This window comes from Cynara cardunculus (genome assembly GCF_001531365.2).
Source record: "Cynara cardunculus var. scolymus isolate 2C chromosome LG 15, CcrdV1, whole genome shotgun sequence".
In the NCBI taxonomy this organism is placed as follows: Eukaryota; Viridiplantae; Streptophyta; class Magnoliopsida; order Asterales; family Asteraceae; genus Cynara; species Cynara cardunculus.
This window is the reverse complement of record NC_037542.1, coordinates 15,271,478-15,289,633: the sequence shown is the minus strand read 5'-3', so window position 1 is coordinate 15,289,633 and position 18,156 is coordinate 15,271,478. Positions and strand designations below refer to the sequence as shown.

Genomic DNA, 18,156 nt, shown 5'->3' with positions numbered 1-18,156 from the left:
AACCCTTTACATTTGTACAACCAATACAACCCAATCTCAACCGTCTATTTAATTTGATGAATATGTGATTTCATATAAGTTTTGATTGTTTTCTAATATAAAGTATTGATCATAGTTAATGAACCATATTCATCTTCCATAAATATTCAAATCATAATAAATGAACTCTCATCATTTCCATAAATATCTCAATTAATCAGGTTGCATTGGTTGTACAAATGGACATGGTTGCATTTGAAATATACCCTATATATACATATATATATATATATACACACACACACACACTATATTATAAAGCATTTGACAAAACTCTTAAAAACCATTTTTATGCATGAAGTACTGTTTATTAATGCATATTATTTGAAATTTAAGATTACAAGTAAATTGTGCATAAGTACAACTTATTAAAGCTCTTTGTTTGGATTCGTGTAACTAATTGCGGATAAATATAATCAAATAGTGAATAAACATCTCATTTTAAAACCTAAAAAATCTATAAGATAATTATTGAGTTATAACAGAATACCTAATTATTATATTTATAAAAAATATATTATTAAACTTAAATTAAGTTACTTCGTTATGTTAAATTAAATTACAATAAAAATTTTGAATTAAAAAAAATATACAAACAAAAATTTTTAAATAGTTAATTTGATACTAATATTAATATATCTTTTGCAAATTTTACATAATATTTTCAAATTTATATTTTATTCAAAAATATAAACATTGTCGCTTTCTCAAAACCACATAAAATCGTAACATGAATAAAAAATAAAATAAAACATTGAAATGAAAATGTGTCTCGATGCATTGCACGAATAGTCTTCTAGTGTGTATATATATATATATATATATATATATATATATATATGTAGGGAATGGTTCAAACGAGAACCCCTATGATTTACAAGAACGCGAGAACAACCCAATAACCACATATTGTGATAAAAAATAAAATTAAAAATTTTTAAAATTAAAATTGAAATTGAAAAAGATTCAAAAAATTTAAAATTAAAAGGGTAATAATGGAAATGATATCATCAAATCTTTTAAACACGATCATTATCTTTTAAACACGATCATTATTATCATTATCTAGTAAACGGTTACGAATTCAAAAAGACTCATAACTTCAAATCACAAAAAACAATCGACGGAAGCAAACATTGATCGACGGTGATCAACGAAGAACACACAACCCTAATCAACCAAGAACCCTAATCGAGAAGCCATTGTATGCAACAAGCAGACAAATTCAAGATATCTTTCAAAATTACTCGTTTTGAATAAGTTTTTAATCGATTAGTTGTGATACTCATGTGATATCAATGTCACTCGATTTCATCATAGTTTCAATTGGTTATGTTAGACATTATCACAACGATTTTGAATGGTTTCGATAGGTTATAATTATACTAGGTGTGATAATCATGTGATATGTGTGTGATAATCATGTGATAGGGGTGTGATAATCATGTGATAGGGGTGTGATAATCACCATTATACATTACTTGGGTTATCGTTTTGGTTAATAAGTTAAAATTTTGGTGTAATCATGTGATAGGGATGTGATACTTATGTGATAGAGGTGTGATAATCACCGTTATACATCACTTGGGTTAACGTTTTAGTTAATAAGTTAAAATTTTGGTGTCATCATGTGATTTGGGTGTAATAATCATGTGATAGGTGTGTGATAATCATGTGATAGGGGTGTGATAATCACTGTTATACATCACTTGGGTTATCGTTTTGGTTGATAAGTTAAAATTTTGGTGTAATCATGTAATATGGGTGTGATAATCATGTGATATGAGTGTGATAATCATGTGATAGGAGTGTGATATGAAGAAAAGATGTTAAGTCATCGACTATCTGGAGATTATCATGAACGACAAGGAGAAGAAGAAAATTACCAAGAGTAAAACGTGGAACGTGAAAGGATAATTATGGTTAATTAAAATAAAATAAAAATTATAAAAATTACTTAATTACATTATTGCCCTTATTAAATTATTTATATATAATAAAAGTTAATTTATTAATTAAAAAAGTTTGAGGTTATTAGGTTGTTCTCGCATTCTCGTAAATCACAGGGGTTCTCGTTTGAACCTCCACCTATATATATATATATATATATATATACACACACACACTATAAGAGTATCTATGCAATATAACGGGATTCAATCTCGAATTTATAATTAGTGAATTTGAACCCTCAGTTATGTTCTATGATTCATTCTATTTTCCATCCTTTCAATTTGATTTTTATGATTTTATGTAGTTTTGAAAAGAATAGCTTTTAAAAGAACAAGAAAGTTGTTGGTTGGCTATTAGTTTTATGAAGTATGATGGTCCAGTTCAACTATTTTAAAAAAGGAAAATAAAAATAAAAAAAAGACCTAAGAACTTTTCCATTTGATTGATTAAGAAACTATTTTTTAAATAAAAAAATCGGAACATTTTTATTTTGAATGATTAAGTCTTTAAACTTTATTCTTTAAATAAATAAACCTTTAATTTTTTTTATTTTGAATGATTCAATTCTTGAGCATTATTTTTTGAACAAATAAACCATTGAACTTTTAAAACTGATTACTTACATCATTTTAACTCAAAAAACTAAATATAACTAGATAGAAAAGTTCGAAAGTAAAAAAAAAAAAAAAACTTAAATCAGTTTTACCATTTACAAACTCTACGCCATTTAAACCCTTCCTGAATGACATTGGTCCCCTTCGTTGCCTAATCATCGTCCATTCTTTATACCAATCATTGTCGTCATTGGCTCCTATCATCGATCTTCCTCTCTTTTTTATATGGTTTTTTTTTTTTTTCGATTCTCCTTCTTTTACAACATTTTAATGAAATATGTATAGACAAACCAAAAAATAGGGAAAATCCAAAAACAAAAAACCTAATAAAAAGATGGAGATCGATGGCAAGAGCCCAACGACGATGATAGAGAGCAGATGATGATAGGGAGCGGTGACTTTAGGTACAAAGCAAATTTATGACATAAGATTTGAAATCGATAAAACTGATTTATGCTTTTCTTTTGTTTAAGACTTCCTAGTCGACTATTAGTAGTTTTTTGAGTTAAAATAATGTACATAATCAGGGGGTGTTTGAGATTGCTTATTTTAAGTGTTTTTTTGACTTATTTCAGTTTGGCACCGGTGATATGCTAAATGCTAGTGTTTGGAGGAGGAAAAATAAAACTGTTTATACCGGTGTCAAACCGGTAATAAGCAGTTTTTGATAAAGTTAATACTTCCTGACTTATGAAAAACTGCTTATTACCAGTTTACCATTTTAACTTTGTTTTATTAATGTTTGTTAATTATTAATCTTATTGATATAAATTTTTGTCAAAGAAATTATTATAAATGATGAATTTTTTTTAACATGTTATCAGTTTATTACTTTTTGGTACCGCTATAAATTAATCCAAACATTTTTTACAAAACTCCGATTTGATACCACATAAGTTAATAAGCACTTTTACCAAAAAAAAACATAAGTTATTTTAAATAAGCAAATCTCGAACACCCCCTTAATATTTAAAAAACCAATTATTTGTTTATTAAGAAAATATTTGGAGACTTAATTATTCAAAATAAGAAAGTTTAATGATTTATTATTAAAACTACATATATTTGTCTTAATTTTGTTACAATTATTTGTTTGTGGAAAAGCAGTCTTCCAGAGACTAATACAATTATTTATTACAATCATATAAAACTAATATCTTAAAATACTTAAATTTCTACACTCAAAGATTTTGTTACCCAAATAGTTCACAAGATTAAGAACTTAGAATTTAAAAAGTAAAAGGCGTATTACATCTGCAGATGACTTAAATTTGAATGATAAAAGAACCCAAATTCCAAGTTTAAAAAAAAATGATAAAATATAAAAATTACAAACACCAATAATACAAATCGTGAGATACGATGGTTTTAGCCAGCCAACAACCATGGCTGTCAAAATCCAATGTACTCATTCTTAATGTCATCCAATGAATCGTTATGAGACCGAAAGTTCACCGGTCGATGGATCAAAAGATGCATCGATAACTGTCGAACATATGTTTTTACTAACTACTAATGGTTCTGCCAGAAGCTTCACGCCTTGCTTCCAATACCTTTCATCTGATCAAAACACCATAAACTAGAACTTGTTACGTTTCCAATTTTATATATATATATATATAGGGTTGGGTTCACGTGAGATAAACCTATTTTCATGAGACCCGTGAAACCACAATTTTACACTTGAAACTTCACAGCAAAACTTTGTGAAGATAAAAAAACTCCAAAGCTTCACAGCAAAAACACCTTGAAGGCTTCGGTGTTTTACTGTGAAGTTTTACGTGTAAAAAGCTGGTCTCATGGGTCACACGAAAACAGGCTAGTCTCACATGATCCCAAGTTATATATAATTCAATAATTCTCATCAAACCGAACCTGGTCCAGTTGACATCACAACGCTGCCATTTGAATCCATAACCCAATCTATCCAAAGTGCAAACCCATGGCACACTCCTGTTTCTCTGAATCTCACCTGTAATGTGTTTTTATTATCAATGCCAATGCTTACTGTCCTCAATAGACCCTACAAAATTAAAAGGAGAATTTGCTACCTCTGCTTTCCCATGGCATGAACTCAACGGTTTTAACAAATCGAACTCCATAATGGTGTATGTATCACTAAGCTTCTGAAGTAATTCAACACCATTAAAAGATTAAAAAAGAAATAGGAAAACGGCTGAATTTCGTTTTCAGGAATGAAATGAGTGTATATAAAGAAGACAAATTATTACCTTAATCTCTCCACATTGCCAAATAAAAAAGGGTAAACAAGGGCTTTCGCTTGACGATGATAGGCCACCACATGCTCCTAACGTAGAGTTGACCATTGTGTGATCAAACCCTTCAATGTTTTCTAGGGAACGGCGACTTCTCCAAAGATCCTACACTTTCACTTCCGTCAAACAATGAAACTAAAAACTAAATTTATGATTTGACACTAGAATGCAGTAGCTGGGATTAAGCATTTTTGGGTAGCTTTTCTAGGAAAGCTGTTTCCTGGAAGGGCAAAAAGGGAATATGCATTTCCCTCTGAACAGGTGGAATGTAAATTACAGTTGCAGATTGATAAATGCTTACCGGGAGAGACATTGCACAAGCCTTTAAAATTCCTTTGCAAGGCATTATGCACACATCTTCAGATAAGATGGAATCAAGCATCGTTCTTTTGCTCCTACAAACCCATTTGAAAATGAGAAGCACCAGTTTAGGTAAATGACCTATAATAAAGATAGCAATTGTCTAACAAAAAGACCATGGGTCATTTAAGTCCTTTGAGGTTTCTTTTACTTTTTGTACAAAAATAGGCCACAACGACCTTTATGTATAGGTGATCATACAGAAACAGAGGATTCTCATGCGTGTGGAATCAAGCTTCCACAAGAACTGTTTATGCATTCTAGGGTTTTCCTATTATTCTAATAAAACCACGCTAAATCCTACTATCATTTTAACATATGGAAAAGTAAAGCTCAGATTACATACTACACGTATAATGTTACTCCATATTTACCAAAACTGCAGGTTGTGCCAAGGAAGCATCCCCTCTGCACCAAAGTAAAACGGCTCTGCTATCAAAAGGTCAACCTGGACATTAGACAAGAAATCAAAAGGTGTTTGGATACAGCTATAGTTTGTTGCAGTAATGAAAGTAACCCTAACTATTTTTTCAGTTATTGGTAATTTGAAGTAGTATACGACTGAAGAGTAACAGTTGGTGTTAACTATGGATAAGAAGACAAGCTGAAAGAGGAATAACAATATCCGAACTGCAAGATCTTGCATCATAATTAAGTACACTCAATAGAAGCACATTTTCAAAATGTGAAGAAGCTGAAGTAGGTGCAGTAACCTTCTTTTGATGAGTATCATTCATAGTCCATTGTTGTTTCCTTGTGGTTATAACCTCTATCCTATCCATTGAGTAACCATTTTCATCAGCAACAGCTTGCAAGTATTGGGATCCCTTCTCCCGAAGACCAGGAAACAACGCTATTATGTGCGATGTCTTGGAAAGATGAGCAACGGAAATTGTTAAAAAGATGCTATCATCTGCAATAACACACAAAGGAGAGTCTTTCTTTTGCAACTGCAATGACATGATATCTAATTAGCAAATCCACCAACATGATGTGTGTCAACACTCGTATATCTATACTGAGATACAGAGAAAGAGAGAGTACAGCAGAGTTTAGGGCCTTTAAAATGGCAAGTCTCCAGTGGCTATCTCCATAGATTGCAATTCTTTCAGGTGAGAGATTGATGTGAGAGTCTTGGATGTGAGAGTCTTGGGTGCTAACTTCAAGATGATATACCTCCGATCTTTGTGACTGAGCCTCAAATTCATATGAGATGCTAGTTTCTGTATGAGTAGCATCCATGCAAACATCCCCATCCTTGTACACCGGCAAACCTTTCCCTTTGCTGAACCAGACACACTGTTTCCAATGGTCGCACCAATCCCTGGTACCTACAGAGGTACTACTACAGCTATATTATAGAATCCTAATGTGGAAAAGAGAAATACATAACAGATTATTTTATAAAATACGTTTTATGTGAGAAGGATCGTAGTCAATCCTCAAGTTACATAAACAGAAGTTCTTTATTCTTTATGCATACTTGAATATCTTCTCCTTAAATTTAGATTTCTCACTTAAAACGTCTAAATATACACCCTACAGGGTATAGGTTGGATATATAGACTGTTCTCCACTGCAAACCATTCCATGATTTCGAGTTATCCCCCACCCCACACTTTGGAAGACAAAGATTACAATTGTTGGGTGCTTATAATGGAGCAGTCTTCCTTCAAAGAATCCACTATTGATTTTGCGACTTTATCATTTGATTTTGAGACTTGATCATGAAAAACTTTATAATGTCGAAACTTTGTGTTTTTATTGAGTATTACTATTAGATATGTATCACAAACATAATATATTAAGTACCCCATATATGTACTTACTTTTATTTATTACATAAACCACTATCTGTTTTCCGCTATAGCAGTAACTGCTTAGTTCATAAGATATAAAAAAAATCCTAGCACAACCAGGAGGTAAACAATTTGTTGAACATGTAAATATTATGTTTGATCTTTTCATTAACTGCATTTACAATTGCTCGTGATAATTCATCCTAACAACATCAAAATTCAATTGTTTGATTACATTTTTGATTTGTTGAAACATATCATCAGGAAAACTCTACCCAGCCTTCATGCAAAAGATATTTTCTCAATATGGTTGTCACATATGAAATCAATGAAACAAATAAACTCACATGGATATGAAGATGGTAATCCATTCTTTGAGAGTGGATTATTTATCCATTTAGGGGATGTGGAATAAAAAATCTCCCCTTCCTCATCAAGCTGAAGCACCCACCTAAAACATAAAAAGTAAAAATTACAATAAAAAAAGAAAAAATCAAGATACAAGCATCTTAACAATCTTTTGATAGAAAATGATTGCCTACTCCAAAATACCATACCATGAAATAACAGCATGAACTGTACCATCATCAGTTGCCTTTATATGTACCTGGGTTTGTCCGTGACTGTCTGGCCGTTTCCAAAAGTCAAACTCAAAAATTTTGAAAGGTTCTGACAGCTGGATAGATACTAAACTGAGGAGGAAAAGAACTTCACCAAAAGAAATTTATAAAGAAAATATATTTACAAATACCAGTCGAATTTCTTCGCCCATTGCATCACAATGCATAGCAAACTGCTGTGGTTTGACTCGTAAAATACACTCCTTTCCTTTTGGAACAAGATGAATCCCATCTATTAAATTTGCTTCATTGTTAAATAGATCATGCAGCTTCCATAGATATGTGCTTTCCACCAGCTGGAAGAATTGAAACATTTGAAAAGAAATTATTGATTATCTGGCTTTCGCAAGTGCTTCCTTTACTTGCATATTCCTCTTTCAGACATTAACAAATGGAACCAAGTAATATTAACAATTTGCAAATAAAGATCCAAATGATGCGCAACCCCTGTCCTTCCAACATGAGTTTGATGGGTCTAAGGGGAACATTAGCGAACCAGAGATAGCACAGTTTACTGGGTGCCCTGGATAGCAGATGAATAAAGAAGATAAAATAAACAATATTCACAATGTTTATGGACATGAAGAAAAAAATAGCAACAAGTTCCATTAATCACCTGGCCATAAGTAGATGCTCTATAAGGCACGGTCCGATAATTTTCCACCAATAGCTTATCATGTGCATGCTGAAGAGAAGGGATCAGCCCTTCACCCAGGAGCTCTGAGTCCAGTATTTCACTAACCTACGGTTGCAATATATAAACCATTGATTATTATTACTTCTCTTTATTAAAATAGTAGTTTGATGCAAGTAAAATAGGTTACAAACTATGCTCACTAGAACATCCGCACGAGAAGCAATGTCAACACCAACTTTTAGTTCATCTGATCTCTTGTTTAAAACACGAATCTTACGGTCCATGTTGTTGGCACGTAAAACCTTCTTCATCAACTTGACCATAAGAAGGTATGATTCACAGGCAGTGACCATTCCTTTAGATTTTGAGCATTCTGATAAGTCGTCAATGCCCATAGCTCGTGCAGCCATCATTGATAGCAAGCCTGTTCCAGATCTACCCAAGAGCACTAAAATTAATATTTTTCAGCAACCACAAAATCCTTTACTATGCAAGTGTGTAACATGGTCCATCAAACCATGAACATGGAAACTTTGTTGTGAAAATTCTTACTCTAATCTTACATGCCCCCACACACAAAAAGGACAGAAACGAGGATCAGCTAAAAGGTTTGTGTTGTCCAGCCATTAATAATTTACGAGTTTATCAAAAAAACCATTAAGTTACAAACAAATTTCTCTAAATATTTCCTAAAAAAGCAAACCTACCAAAGCTCATGCCTTTCCCTTGCAAATTACATAGAGGTTCTGGTGACCGGAATGATGATACTTCGGAAGGTACTAGCGATAAGAAATCGGTAATTGTGAAATAACTGGTTTTAGAGGACTTGAATCATCATTCAGTAGGGACAAACACCAATTTAAATTTCAAAGAACTTTTAAAATGGAAATTGTTCTGAATAACTCTTGGTTTTGACCATTTGATTTCTATATTGTCAATTTATAAGGTGTGAGGAGAATTGAAGATGTGGTTTTGGGAAAATTTATTTGTGGGGAGTATAATTGAGACAGGAACTGCAAAATAGGAAATGGAGAATGGAATGCTCGTGGGTAAAATTTACTTGTCGCTAGTATAATGAGACAGGACTTGCAAAATGGGAAATGGAGAATTGAGGTAAACTAAAGCAGTGAATAAATGAAACGTCTCTTTAAACCCGATCACAATTTACATTCTCGGTTAATAGATGATGTCACAAATATATACTGATAGACCGTTTCATAAATTACACACAAGCGATTAATTTCTTTTACCAGCATGAAGCACGATAGTATGAGCTCTGAAACGAAAAATAGAAGCAGCCGATAGAAAATGGTAATGTGATTCCATACCCAATATCCAGAACATGACATTGTTTCGAAACAGTTCTATCAATAGCATTTCGATAGGCTCTGTTTCTCGGAGCGTCATTGAGCATATCGAGGTAAGAAGTGGTCGCCAGCGTTGGTTTAGGTGAGATAGCATCGACTTCTTCTTCAATCACTACCCACTCCGAGTTACCGGTGAGCGGATTGACCTTGAGCTGGAACATAAGACCGGTTGACTTAGTGCTCATTAATCGACTTACGGCTTTGCTTGACCGACGTCTACCGCCGGCAGGTGTACGAGCGACGGAGACGATGCGAGCTAGGGTTTGGAGTTGACAACGCATTACTTTCGGCGGTTTTCTCCACCGAGGTTTTCTAGTTCTAAACCTCGGGTTTAGCCCGGATAAACAGCTGTTGATCGGGTTTCATTTGAACCCGTTTTTGTTTCTAGAATTGAGAAATGCACATTTGGCCCTTAACCTTTCACACTTTTCTCCTAAACCAAATGGATCTAACAAATCTCATGCATAAGTACAATATCAGGGTAAAAGATGTTTTTATAAAGAACCATCGACTTGTAACACAAAATATCCTTAGACAAATCTTTAAATTTCAAGAAAAATACCTTCGAGTTGTTAACGAACGACCTTCAACAACGAGTACCTGTACCCGAAACTGACACAGATGGGTAGGTAGAGAATACTTAGGGACGTGAGACAACTCTCTCTAAAGAACTCGGCCAAATAGTCTCGTAAGTTCGAGAGAAGGGGTACCTTCTCATAAAAGGGGTTGCAGTGACCAGACACGGGTAACTATTTACCAAAAACACAAGTCTTCGCAAAGTCGTAAGACCATGTATCTCAAACATCTGTAGTTTTTCTTTGTATATTATAAGGATGGTCTGATCTGATAAACTTCTATGATGAGTGTAGTATTTAAGATCTAAAGATAAAGTTAAAAAACATTTCAACGATTTTCTTATTTGCGTTGTTTTTTCTCAAATGTTTATTACATCTTGTGGACATAAATCAGGGTCAAATTTGAATATTAGGGACTGATATTGTACAAAAATAAAAGAATGATGGCCTAATTGTGCATATCCTCTTTGCTAATATCGTATGGTAGGAGGATCCGTCTGACGAAGGAGAACGACTGTCATCGGGGCGGGCAGATAATGGCGGGAACGGCGGCAGCTTCCCCATCCTGCATCTTTTGTCAGATTGCTCGCTCATCCACCACCACTACTCTCCTCCACACCGTCCGGCCTCTTTCCCTAATTGGCACACAACTTGCAAAATTGATATTATTGACACTTACGTTCTCCGATTTCGATGATTTCCTTGTTATTTGATGTCACCTTTTGATTTTTGCAGGATGAAAAGGTTGTTGCGTTTCAAGACATCAATCCTTCAGCTTCCAGGTATCTTCTTTCATTTGGATTCTTCCCAAATCCCAATAATTTACGTTGAATGTTGTTTATGTTAAAGAATTCAAGCTATTCTCATGTGGAAAATTGATGTTACTGATGAAGTTTAAGTATGATTAGAGCGCACGTTACGTTAATCAGTGTGCGTGATTTGTGATTTTTCCGATTGAACTCATAATTCGTTTGCGTTAGAGTCTAATTTTGCTTCGTTAACCGTGCTCGATAGTCTGAAAGTGAGCTTATGTAAGCACAGTCAGAATAGAACTTTTCTTATAATGGTACTGAGAATGACTTTCTATGTTGAAATTTCAATTCTTATTATATTTGAAGTGGGTAAAGAATCTATCTATTTGCGACTTAGAGTACAAGGGTTGAACGGGTTTTGAACAATATTAGTCCCAGTGAACCTCCCTTGACATACTGATATGTATGAATTATGATGTTGAACTTAGATGGTCACTAGGAATCGAATGTACTATTCTTTATGAAATTTGTTTTAGTTTCAAGGGACTTCAGTGTTATGTTTGCTTGTATGAGGTGTTGCTTTCAGGTTCATTTTTTGTGAACTTGTGATAATTATCCCTTGTCGGTGACATTCAAAAACCTTAAGCATTCTAACTATATGTAGCATTCTAACATTCTAACCACACTAATGCTTATTGGCTGTCAAATGTTGTTTTTTCAACTATTCCACTATTGCTGATACTGCTCGGTTGAAATCGTGGCTTAATGATCAACTATTCCACTTTAGGTTTTCTTGTACCAATTCCTCTGTATTATGTCCTTTTCATATGTATCTTGTTAGAATTTTTGTTTTTCACCTTTGTGGCCTTATTCATATGTATCACTTGTCCTGGGAGAAAAAGGAATTAGGTGATCTTGCCATTAAAATAGAAAATAAAAGAGAAAGCAGAGACTACAAGAATTAGGAGATTTTATGCAGTTCCGTACTAATTGGTACATTTGCTTTTCCTGGAGGAAATGTTAATCTATCTAATAACAATCAACCAATTGAGTACAAAAATATGAGCTGGATAATTGGTGAAGGTGTGTAGTTTGAACTTATAAAAATTTAGATCGGGAAATTAAGGGTTGTTTGTGAGAAATCTATCAGCCTCTGCAATCTAAGAAAAATCAGTGAACTTTTTTGCAATTTGTTGGTGAACATTTGATTGTTTTAGCCATCTATATGGGTTGGAATTTTTTTCCCAAAGCATCTCTCAATGGTTCCCATTGTGCTTTCAAAGTCTCTAATAAATTAATTTGTTTCTACCATTACATAGGATATGGGTAAAACAGATATGTGATCATAAATAAATGTTTGATCCTAATACCCTGATATCTGATGCTCCTAAATGGCTCTTCGATAGTCAATATAGAAGTACACAGTTCAGTTTCTTTTTTATGTATATCCGTTGTTATTATTTTTGACTGTGGTCCACCCTTCTTCTCTCTGTTCTTATTCTTATCCCACCCAGTTGTAGACCTGAATTTTATCTTCATATTATTTGTCTGCATGATACTATGACATGGAATATTTTTCCTGAAGTATAGTAATTGTTGTATCTCTTAGTGGTCCGATTGTGGTTTGGTAATCTCTTATTAATTATTTTGTTTATACCATTACATAGGTAATATGGGTTTGTGATCATAAATAGTAACAAAGTTTGCTTCTAATGCCCTGATATGTGATACTTCAAAATGGCTCTTTGATAGACAGAATACAAGTAGTCGAGTCCTTTTTCCTTTTACTATTTCCTCCTTCAAAAGGGCTCTTTAAATGATAAAAAATATGCGTCCAAGTGTTGGGCCTTCTAGAGACAACATGAACGTACAACTAGATTTGCTTAAGTTCAGATGTTTACTTGGATGTATAGCCACATGCAAGTGGATATGATAGAGAAACGAGGAGTGGTAGAAGAAGGTTGGCTAGCATCAATCAAGGAGAAAAAGAGTGATCACTATATGCATGCAACTGTTGTCCATCTCCTATATAGAAATTTAAATGCACTGCTAAAGACTAAAGAGTTGTGATTCCTGATAAGAGAATAGCATTGGTCAAGGTTGAATTGCCCAAAACTAATTTCAGCAAGGGGCGTGACTAATTGGAATAAATCGAGGACCTGCCCATATATAAGTGACGATGGAGTAAAACAATTAATCGAGATGAGCTAACTGATGCGCTTTAGCCTAGGCTAACTGGTTTTGGCTTAAGGTTTGCTAAGTTAAGTCATAACAGCTTTCCCTTACCTTCCTATATCCAATCTTTAACTGTAAGATATTGAAAATTAGTCCAATAAATATGGTATCTACTGTACTCCTTATTCAGAGCAATACTGCTTCTAGTGTACCAAGTCTAACTTTCCAAATTGCATCATCGTAATACAAATTACAGGAACCTAAGTAGAGTCAATGAAATAATAAAATATGTCCAACCTTATCCTTAGAAATCTCAGAAGCATACCAACTTGAAATGAGTGTGTACATTGATAGGCTCATAGGCATCATTTCCAACTTGAAACCCTCTTGATATCTCAAGAAGCATGTACCAATAACAGTGCTAGGACTCATCTTGAAACAGGACTCTTTCCATGTGCATCATATGCCATTAGATTTTGGTTGTGATATAACTTGACCCTATGGTGTTTACTTTGATAGGCATTACTTAGTGATTCCTGTGGATCACATTGCAACAGTTAAGGACCTCCGAAGGAGGACAGAAGACTATTCTTTGGGTATTGCAGAAAGCAATAAGTTTTCTAGCCAATTTTCAAGATTATTTGTCAATTTTTCTCTTGTTCAATGTTTGATTTCTGTTATCTTCTTTTCCAGTCAGTCATATGTTAAATGTGGGGCAAACGTTGCTAAGCAGAGATGCACCTAATTCCATTCAGTACAGGTAGCAAGTTTCATAAATGAACATGTTTAATTCACTTTCAGATCCACTGACCGTCTAACCCTGATCTTCAGATGCTAATATACAGGAGTCTAGACAACCACAACACTTTGGTGCAACTTATGCTAACTGTCCGAATGCCAATATCTTATATCTTTCTTGGCTAAAAGTTGATAGGTTTTGTTCAATTTGCTTACTCTTACTGAAACCCAGGCCAGGTTTTAAACCTTCGGAATCTAATTGGACAAAGCCAGTTTAAGGAAAGGAAATATATAATATTTTCTTTGCATGCAGAAGTCTTGCTTATCATTACATACATTTTTTCCTTGAACCAGATTTGGTTTTCATCAACCTCCCTTGAACAGCGTAAATCATCTCCACCTTCACTGTTTGGCACTTCCATATGTACCCAGGTGTGCATATTTTGTTTCATCACATAACTTCTTTATTTTTGTTGAGATGATTAATACACTCTAAAAATGTCTGCAAACAACCAGTTTAATCTTTAAGAACTTAAAGAACAGGTGGAGAAGGGTGAAATACTCATCTTTGGGACCGCTAGGTGGATTTATTGAAGCCCGGAAACTGTTGGAAAGATTGAAGCCATAACTAACTCTCCCTCACGAACAATTTTATTCGACTGTCCTTTGCCTGCTACATATAACATTTATATTGTTTACATGTTAATTGGCCACAGTACATACAAATGCTTCCATTGAAGTCTAAAGATCATTGGTTTCCTCTGTGATTCTTCAACCAAACTGTAATGCTAGTTAGTTACCTTAATGAACCTGTCAATACTTGCTTTGAAGTTATTTCACATGGTTTTTAATTCAATATCGTGATCCATCTTGATGATTGTTACTATAGGGAAATGAATTACTTACCTTGATGAACTTGTCAATAGTTCTATTGAAGTCATTTCACATGGTTATTAATTCAATATCATGATCCCCTTAATGACTGTTGATTTAGGCAAAGGAAGTTAAACATGTTGGCTTTTGGCATTTTACATATCACGGGCAATGTCCTAAGTAAGCAGCAGAAGAAACTTTGTTAGTTTGGAGCCCTTCAGAAAGATCAACTAAACCCAGCCTTCAATATAGAATGGCTTTAATCCAACTCAGAAGATAGATATAAGGAAATTTGATTTGCATCTGCCATAAAGTTTAGGCATCCTGTAGAATTAGGCTAGGAATAGAAAGAAGTCCATAGTTTAGACTGAAAACTTGTGCTACTAAATAGCACTCGTAGTGAGCTAATGAGGGATTGCTTTTTGTGAAACTAAGTTTCTTAACCATAGTGATGAACATACATGTGTTTCTTTTTTTTCTACCACCAGCATGTTAATGTACCTTTGGTAATATACTAAGCTATACACACATGTAGGATGCAAACTCAAGACCTCTAGGTTATCTTCCAATTAAATGTAGCAAATCTAGCTGGGCCACTATAATATAGTTTGTGCTGAATGGTAGGCATAGGTTTTCCGTGGTTCCTTTACTTGTATTGATTACATGGTTCAACTTCAACCTTTGTGTTTCAGTTGAGACAAAAAAAGTCCCAAGTAGTTGTATGATTATCATGACGATAAAACCTTATCTTCATTTGCTTACCCATAGTTTCTAGCCTAGACCTAAGGCCTACATCAAACTTGCTTTTCCAAGTTGGGACTATGATATGCTAAAAGGCTTTTTACTATATTTGCTGGTAGGCTTGTGTTAGTCTATCCATAACAACACAAAGTATCACATGTATAGTGTGTGTTGCACCTTAAGACAGCTCATGCAGATTTTAATGCTGCATGGTTAGCTTCTACAATGTTAACACCAATGAGAGTTGCCATATAGGGTGCACATCCAAGTTTCTTTTTTGGTCATGAGAACGTGACCATTTTCGCTTTGGAAACTTTTGTTTGTTTATAAATATATATATATATATATATATGAATAATATGTGGGTGAGCAATTCTTTGCCATGCATTATGTTGTAGGGCTGTGTTCGCAGCTTTAATGCCATGCAGTATCACATGTATGGTGTGTATTTGCACCCAAGTACAGCTGATACAGATATGCACTTTCTTGTTAGGTCACAAAAGAGTTGGTTTGTTTTTTTGCTTGGAAACTAAATGATTGGTAAAACATGTGGGTTTGGTGTTAATAACGCGCTAATCTCATTGATTCTTCAAGAGTGATGTTTGCAGTGCGTTACTATCTACATATGCATCCTGTACGTCCAAGATGGAAATTGATGCAGGTATCACTTTTTGGTAGAATATGCATGTTTAGTCTTTGTTACGTGGTTAAATGTGTTGATTCTTGAAGCAATGGTCGAATATGACAAATTGTCGATGGTATAGCCACTAAAAAAAGCAATATGACTAAATGACATTATTCTCCAGATGTGAAGGAATCGAATGCCAGTATCGGTCTCTTGGTAGAATATGCATGTTGTTATGTTAGTTTACGCAGTATAGCTCATTGATTATTAAAGAGATGGTAGAATATGGAAAATGGCATGCATTTCAAACGGTAGTGATTGCATTACACTCCTCTTTAGGGTCCTTCGTTATAATGACCTTTTGTCAGTTGTTTTTTTTAATCCATAACCTTTTGACATAACCGAAGAATGTCTAAAAACCTGTTAAAAAATCATGGATGGATTTCAAAAACACCTTGTCATTGAAGGAATAAAGAGTTGGAGTTGTAAGGTGAGAGGGACATAGGTTTTGTATTATGTGTTGGATGCATTGTCATTGGCTAAAAAGGCTTTGGTAGAGAATATTTTGGAATTTGGATGGTAAGAAACTAATAGAAAAAAAAACCCCACCAAACGACAGAAAAATACAGTCCATTAGGAAAAAGACATTAATTGCATACATAACTTCATGTATGGTCACAAACTTTTTCTTTATTTAGGGAATGTTTGTTTTTTCCCCACAAGGGTACGTTTGTTTTTTTTTAATTAAAATCATCGGTTATTAAATATGTTTGTTTTTCTGCTCGATTGTTGAATACAGTCGTCAAGTATGGTCCATACGTACTCATTTGTCTTGTTTTAAAGAGAGCTTAATAGGAAAAAGAACATACAACCGTAACGATAATAACCAGTTAAACTTATTTAATATACCCTTCTTACATCAAATCGTAGAAATCAGAAGAGAAAAAAAAAATGTTGGCTTAAACATTAAGCTTATATAGTTAGAGCGATAAGTCGTTCAAACATATAAACATCTCCGGTCGACATATATCATATAATTTTCATCAAATTATTAAGCAATAGAAAGAGTATGGATTTGTTGTATTGTGTGGTGGGTGAAATGTTAGATAGAAAAATACGTAGGCAAATGATTGGTTCCAGCAAGGCATGAAAAAGGATTGGTTTTAAGTAATGCATGGAAACCTCAACAACTTACTTTGGATATGCCAATCATACATGCCACATCTCTTGGCCCCTTAATCCTTTTTATATTCATATTCTTGTATTTTTTAAATTACGTAAATTTAGTTTTAAAGTTTAGGGATAAATAAATATATTTTATTTATCTAATGAGACGAAAAACCGAGATATAACCTGTTAAATAAAAGGAGTTTAACTGTATGTCTGTGTATATATTATACATGAAAGTTTGTCGTGTTTAAATGGAGACCAATTAAAATAGTTAAAGATACTGATTTTATCTTTGATGTATAACAATCCACCAATATTTCGTTATTTGTACCATGTCACCAGAGTAAAACAACAGTTAATTCATTTTACAAAAAATATAACTTTATGTGACTTTTTTATATTAACCTGGATATCCAACCCGCTATGCGAGCCGACTAATTCCAGGACGATCATCTGCTTTGCAGATAGCCCGAAGTCACCGCATTTGAACATCTGTGGTCACAAGAGGATTTTTATTCCTTATTAAATTTGAACCTGGGACTTTCTGATACTTTTAACATTTGGAGTCAAGCTTAAACCAATCAAACACCACTTTTGTGGTTAATTTTATGTGACATTAATTTTTAGGGTAATCATCTACTATTTCCGGTAAGGCAAGCAGTCGACTAATTTAGAATAATAAGGACAAATTAATTTAAAATATATATATTAAAAAATAGGGTGGTCAAAAATGGTGCTTTCTTTATATGGGGCCGATAGATTCTTTTCTTGTTTTGATATATATATATATATATATATATATATATATATATATATATATGGTATATTTCAAATGCAACCAT

General features: G+C 33.6%; 2 protein-coding genes across 5 annotated transcripts; one reads left to right on the top strand and one right to left on the bottom strand.

Annotated features, from left to right (window-relative positions):
* Positions 1-3,794: 3,794 nt before the first annotated feature.
* Positions 3,795-9,970, bottom strand: LOC112527958 (protein arginine N-methyltransferase 7). 2 transcript variants are annotated; one of them, XM_025138823.1, is made up of 14 exons: positions 9,627-9,970; positions 8,499-8,733; positions 8,278-8,403; positions 7,793-7,957; positions 7,599-7,717; positions 7,389-7,492; positions 6,287-6,573; positions 5,956-6,192; positions 5,617-5,690; positions 5,184-5,277; positions 4,838-4,987; positions 4,658-4,732; positions 4,482-4,578; positions 3,795-4,166 (listed from the first exon to the last, which is right to left on the bottom strand). In XM_025138823.1, exons 1-14 carry the CDS (start codon positions 9,944-9,946, stop codon positions 4,042-4,044), a joined length of 2,208 nt encoding a protein of 735 aa, XP_024994591.1. In that variant the 5' UTR covers positions 9,947-9,970; the 3' UTR covers positions 3,795-4,041. The 2 variants fall into 2 exon arrangements, with proteins under 2 accessions (XP_024994591.1, XP_024994592.1); XM_025138824.1 differs by having other exon boundaries at positions 7,649-7,710.
* Positions 9,971-10,706: 736 nt separating this feature from the next.
* On the top strand, positions 10,707-14,759 carry LOC112527866 (bifunctional adenosine 5'-phosphosulfate phosphorylase/adenylylsulfatase HINT4). Of its 3 annotated transcripts, none has more exons than XM_025138707.1 (6): positions 10,707-10,860; positions 10,976-11,022; positions 13,687-13,763; positions 13,861-13,927; positions 14,260-14,337; positions 14,449-14,759. In XM_025138707.1, exons 1-6 carry the CDS (start codon positions 10,777-10,779, stop codon positions 14,531-14,533), a joined length of 438 nt encoding a protein of 145 aa, XP_024994475.1. In that variant the 5' UTR covers positions 10,707-10,776; the 3' UTR covers positions 14,534-14,759. The 3 variants fall into 3 exon arrangements, with proteins under 3 accessions (XP_024994475.1, XP_024994476.1, XP_024994474.1); XM_025138708.1 differs by having other exon boundaries at positions 10,727-10,860; positions 14,444-14,759; XM_025138706.1 differs by having other exon boundaries at positions 10,727-10,860; positions 14,422-14,759.
* The last annotated feature ends 3,397 nt before the right edge of the window (positions 14,760-18,156 follow it).

Bases quoted from the DNA above. Each gene is read 5' to 3' on its own strand.
- LOC112527958 (XM_025138823.1), bottom strand. From the start codon at position 9,946: ATGCGTTGTCAACTCCAAACCCTAGCTCGCATCGTCTCCGTCGCTCGT. The intron at 8,734-9,626 runs GTATGGAATCAC...GCTCTTGGGTAG, and splicing joins TGTCATGTTCTGGATATTGG to ATCTGGAACAGGCTTGCTAT. The intron at 4,167-4,481 runs GTTCGGTTTGAT...TGTTTTGATCAG, and splicing joins TGTGATGTCAACTGGACCAG to ATGAAAGGTATTGGAAGCAA.
- LOC112527866 (XM_025138706.1), top strand. From the start codon at position 10,777: ATGGCGGGAACGGCGGCAGCTTCCCCATCCTGCATCTTTTGTCAGATT. The intron at 13,764-13,860 runs GTATTGCAGAAA...CTTCTTTTCCAG, and splicing joins GACAGAAGACTATTCTTTGG to TCAGTCATATGTTAAATGTG. The intron at 13,928-14,259 runs GTAGCAAGTTTC...TCCTTGAACCAG, and splicing joins CCTAATTCCATTCAGTACAG to ATTTGGTTTTCATCAACCTC.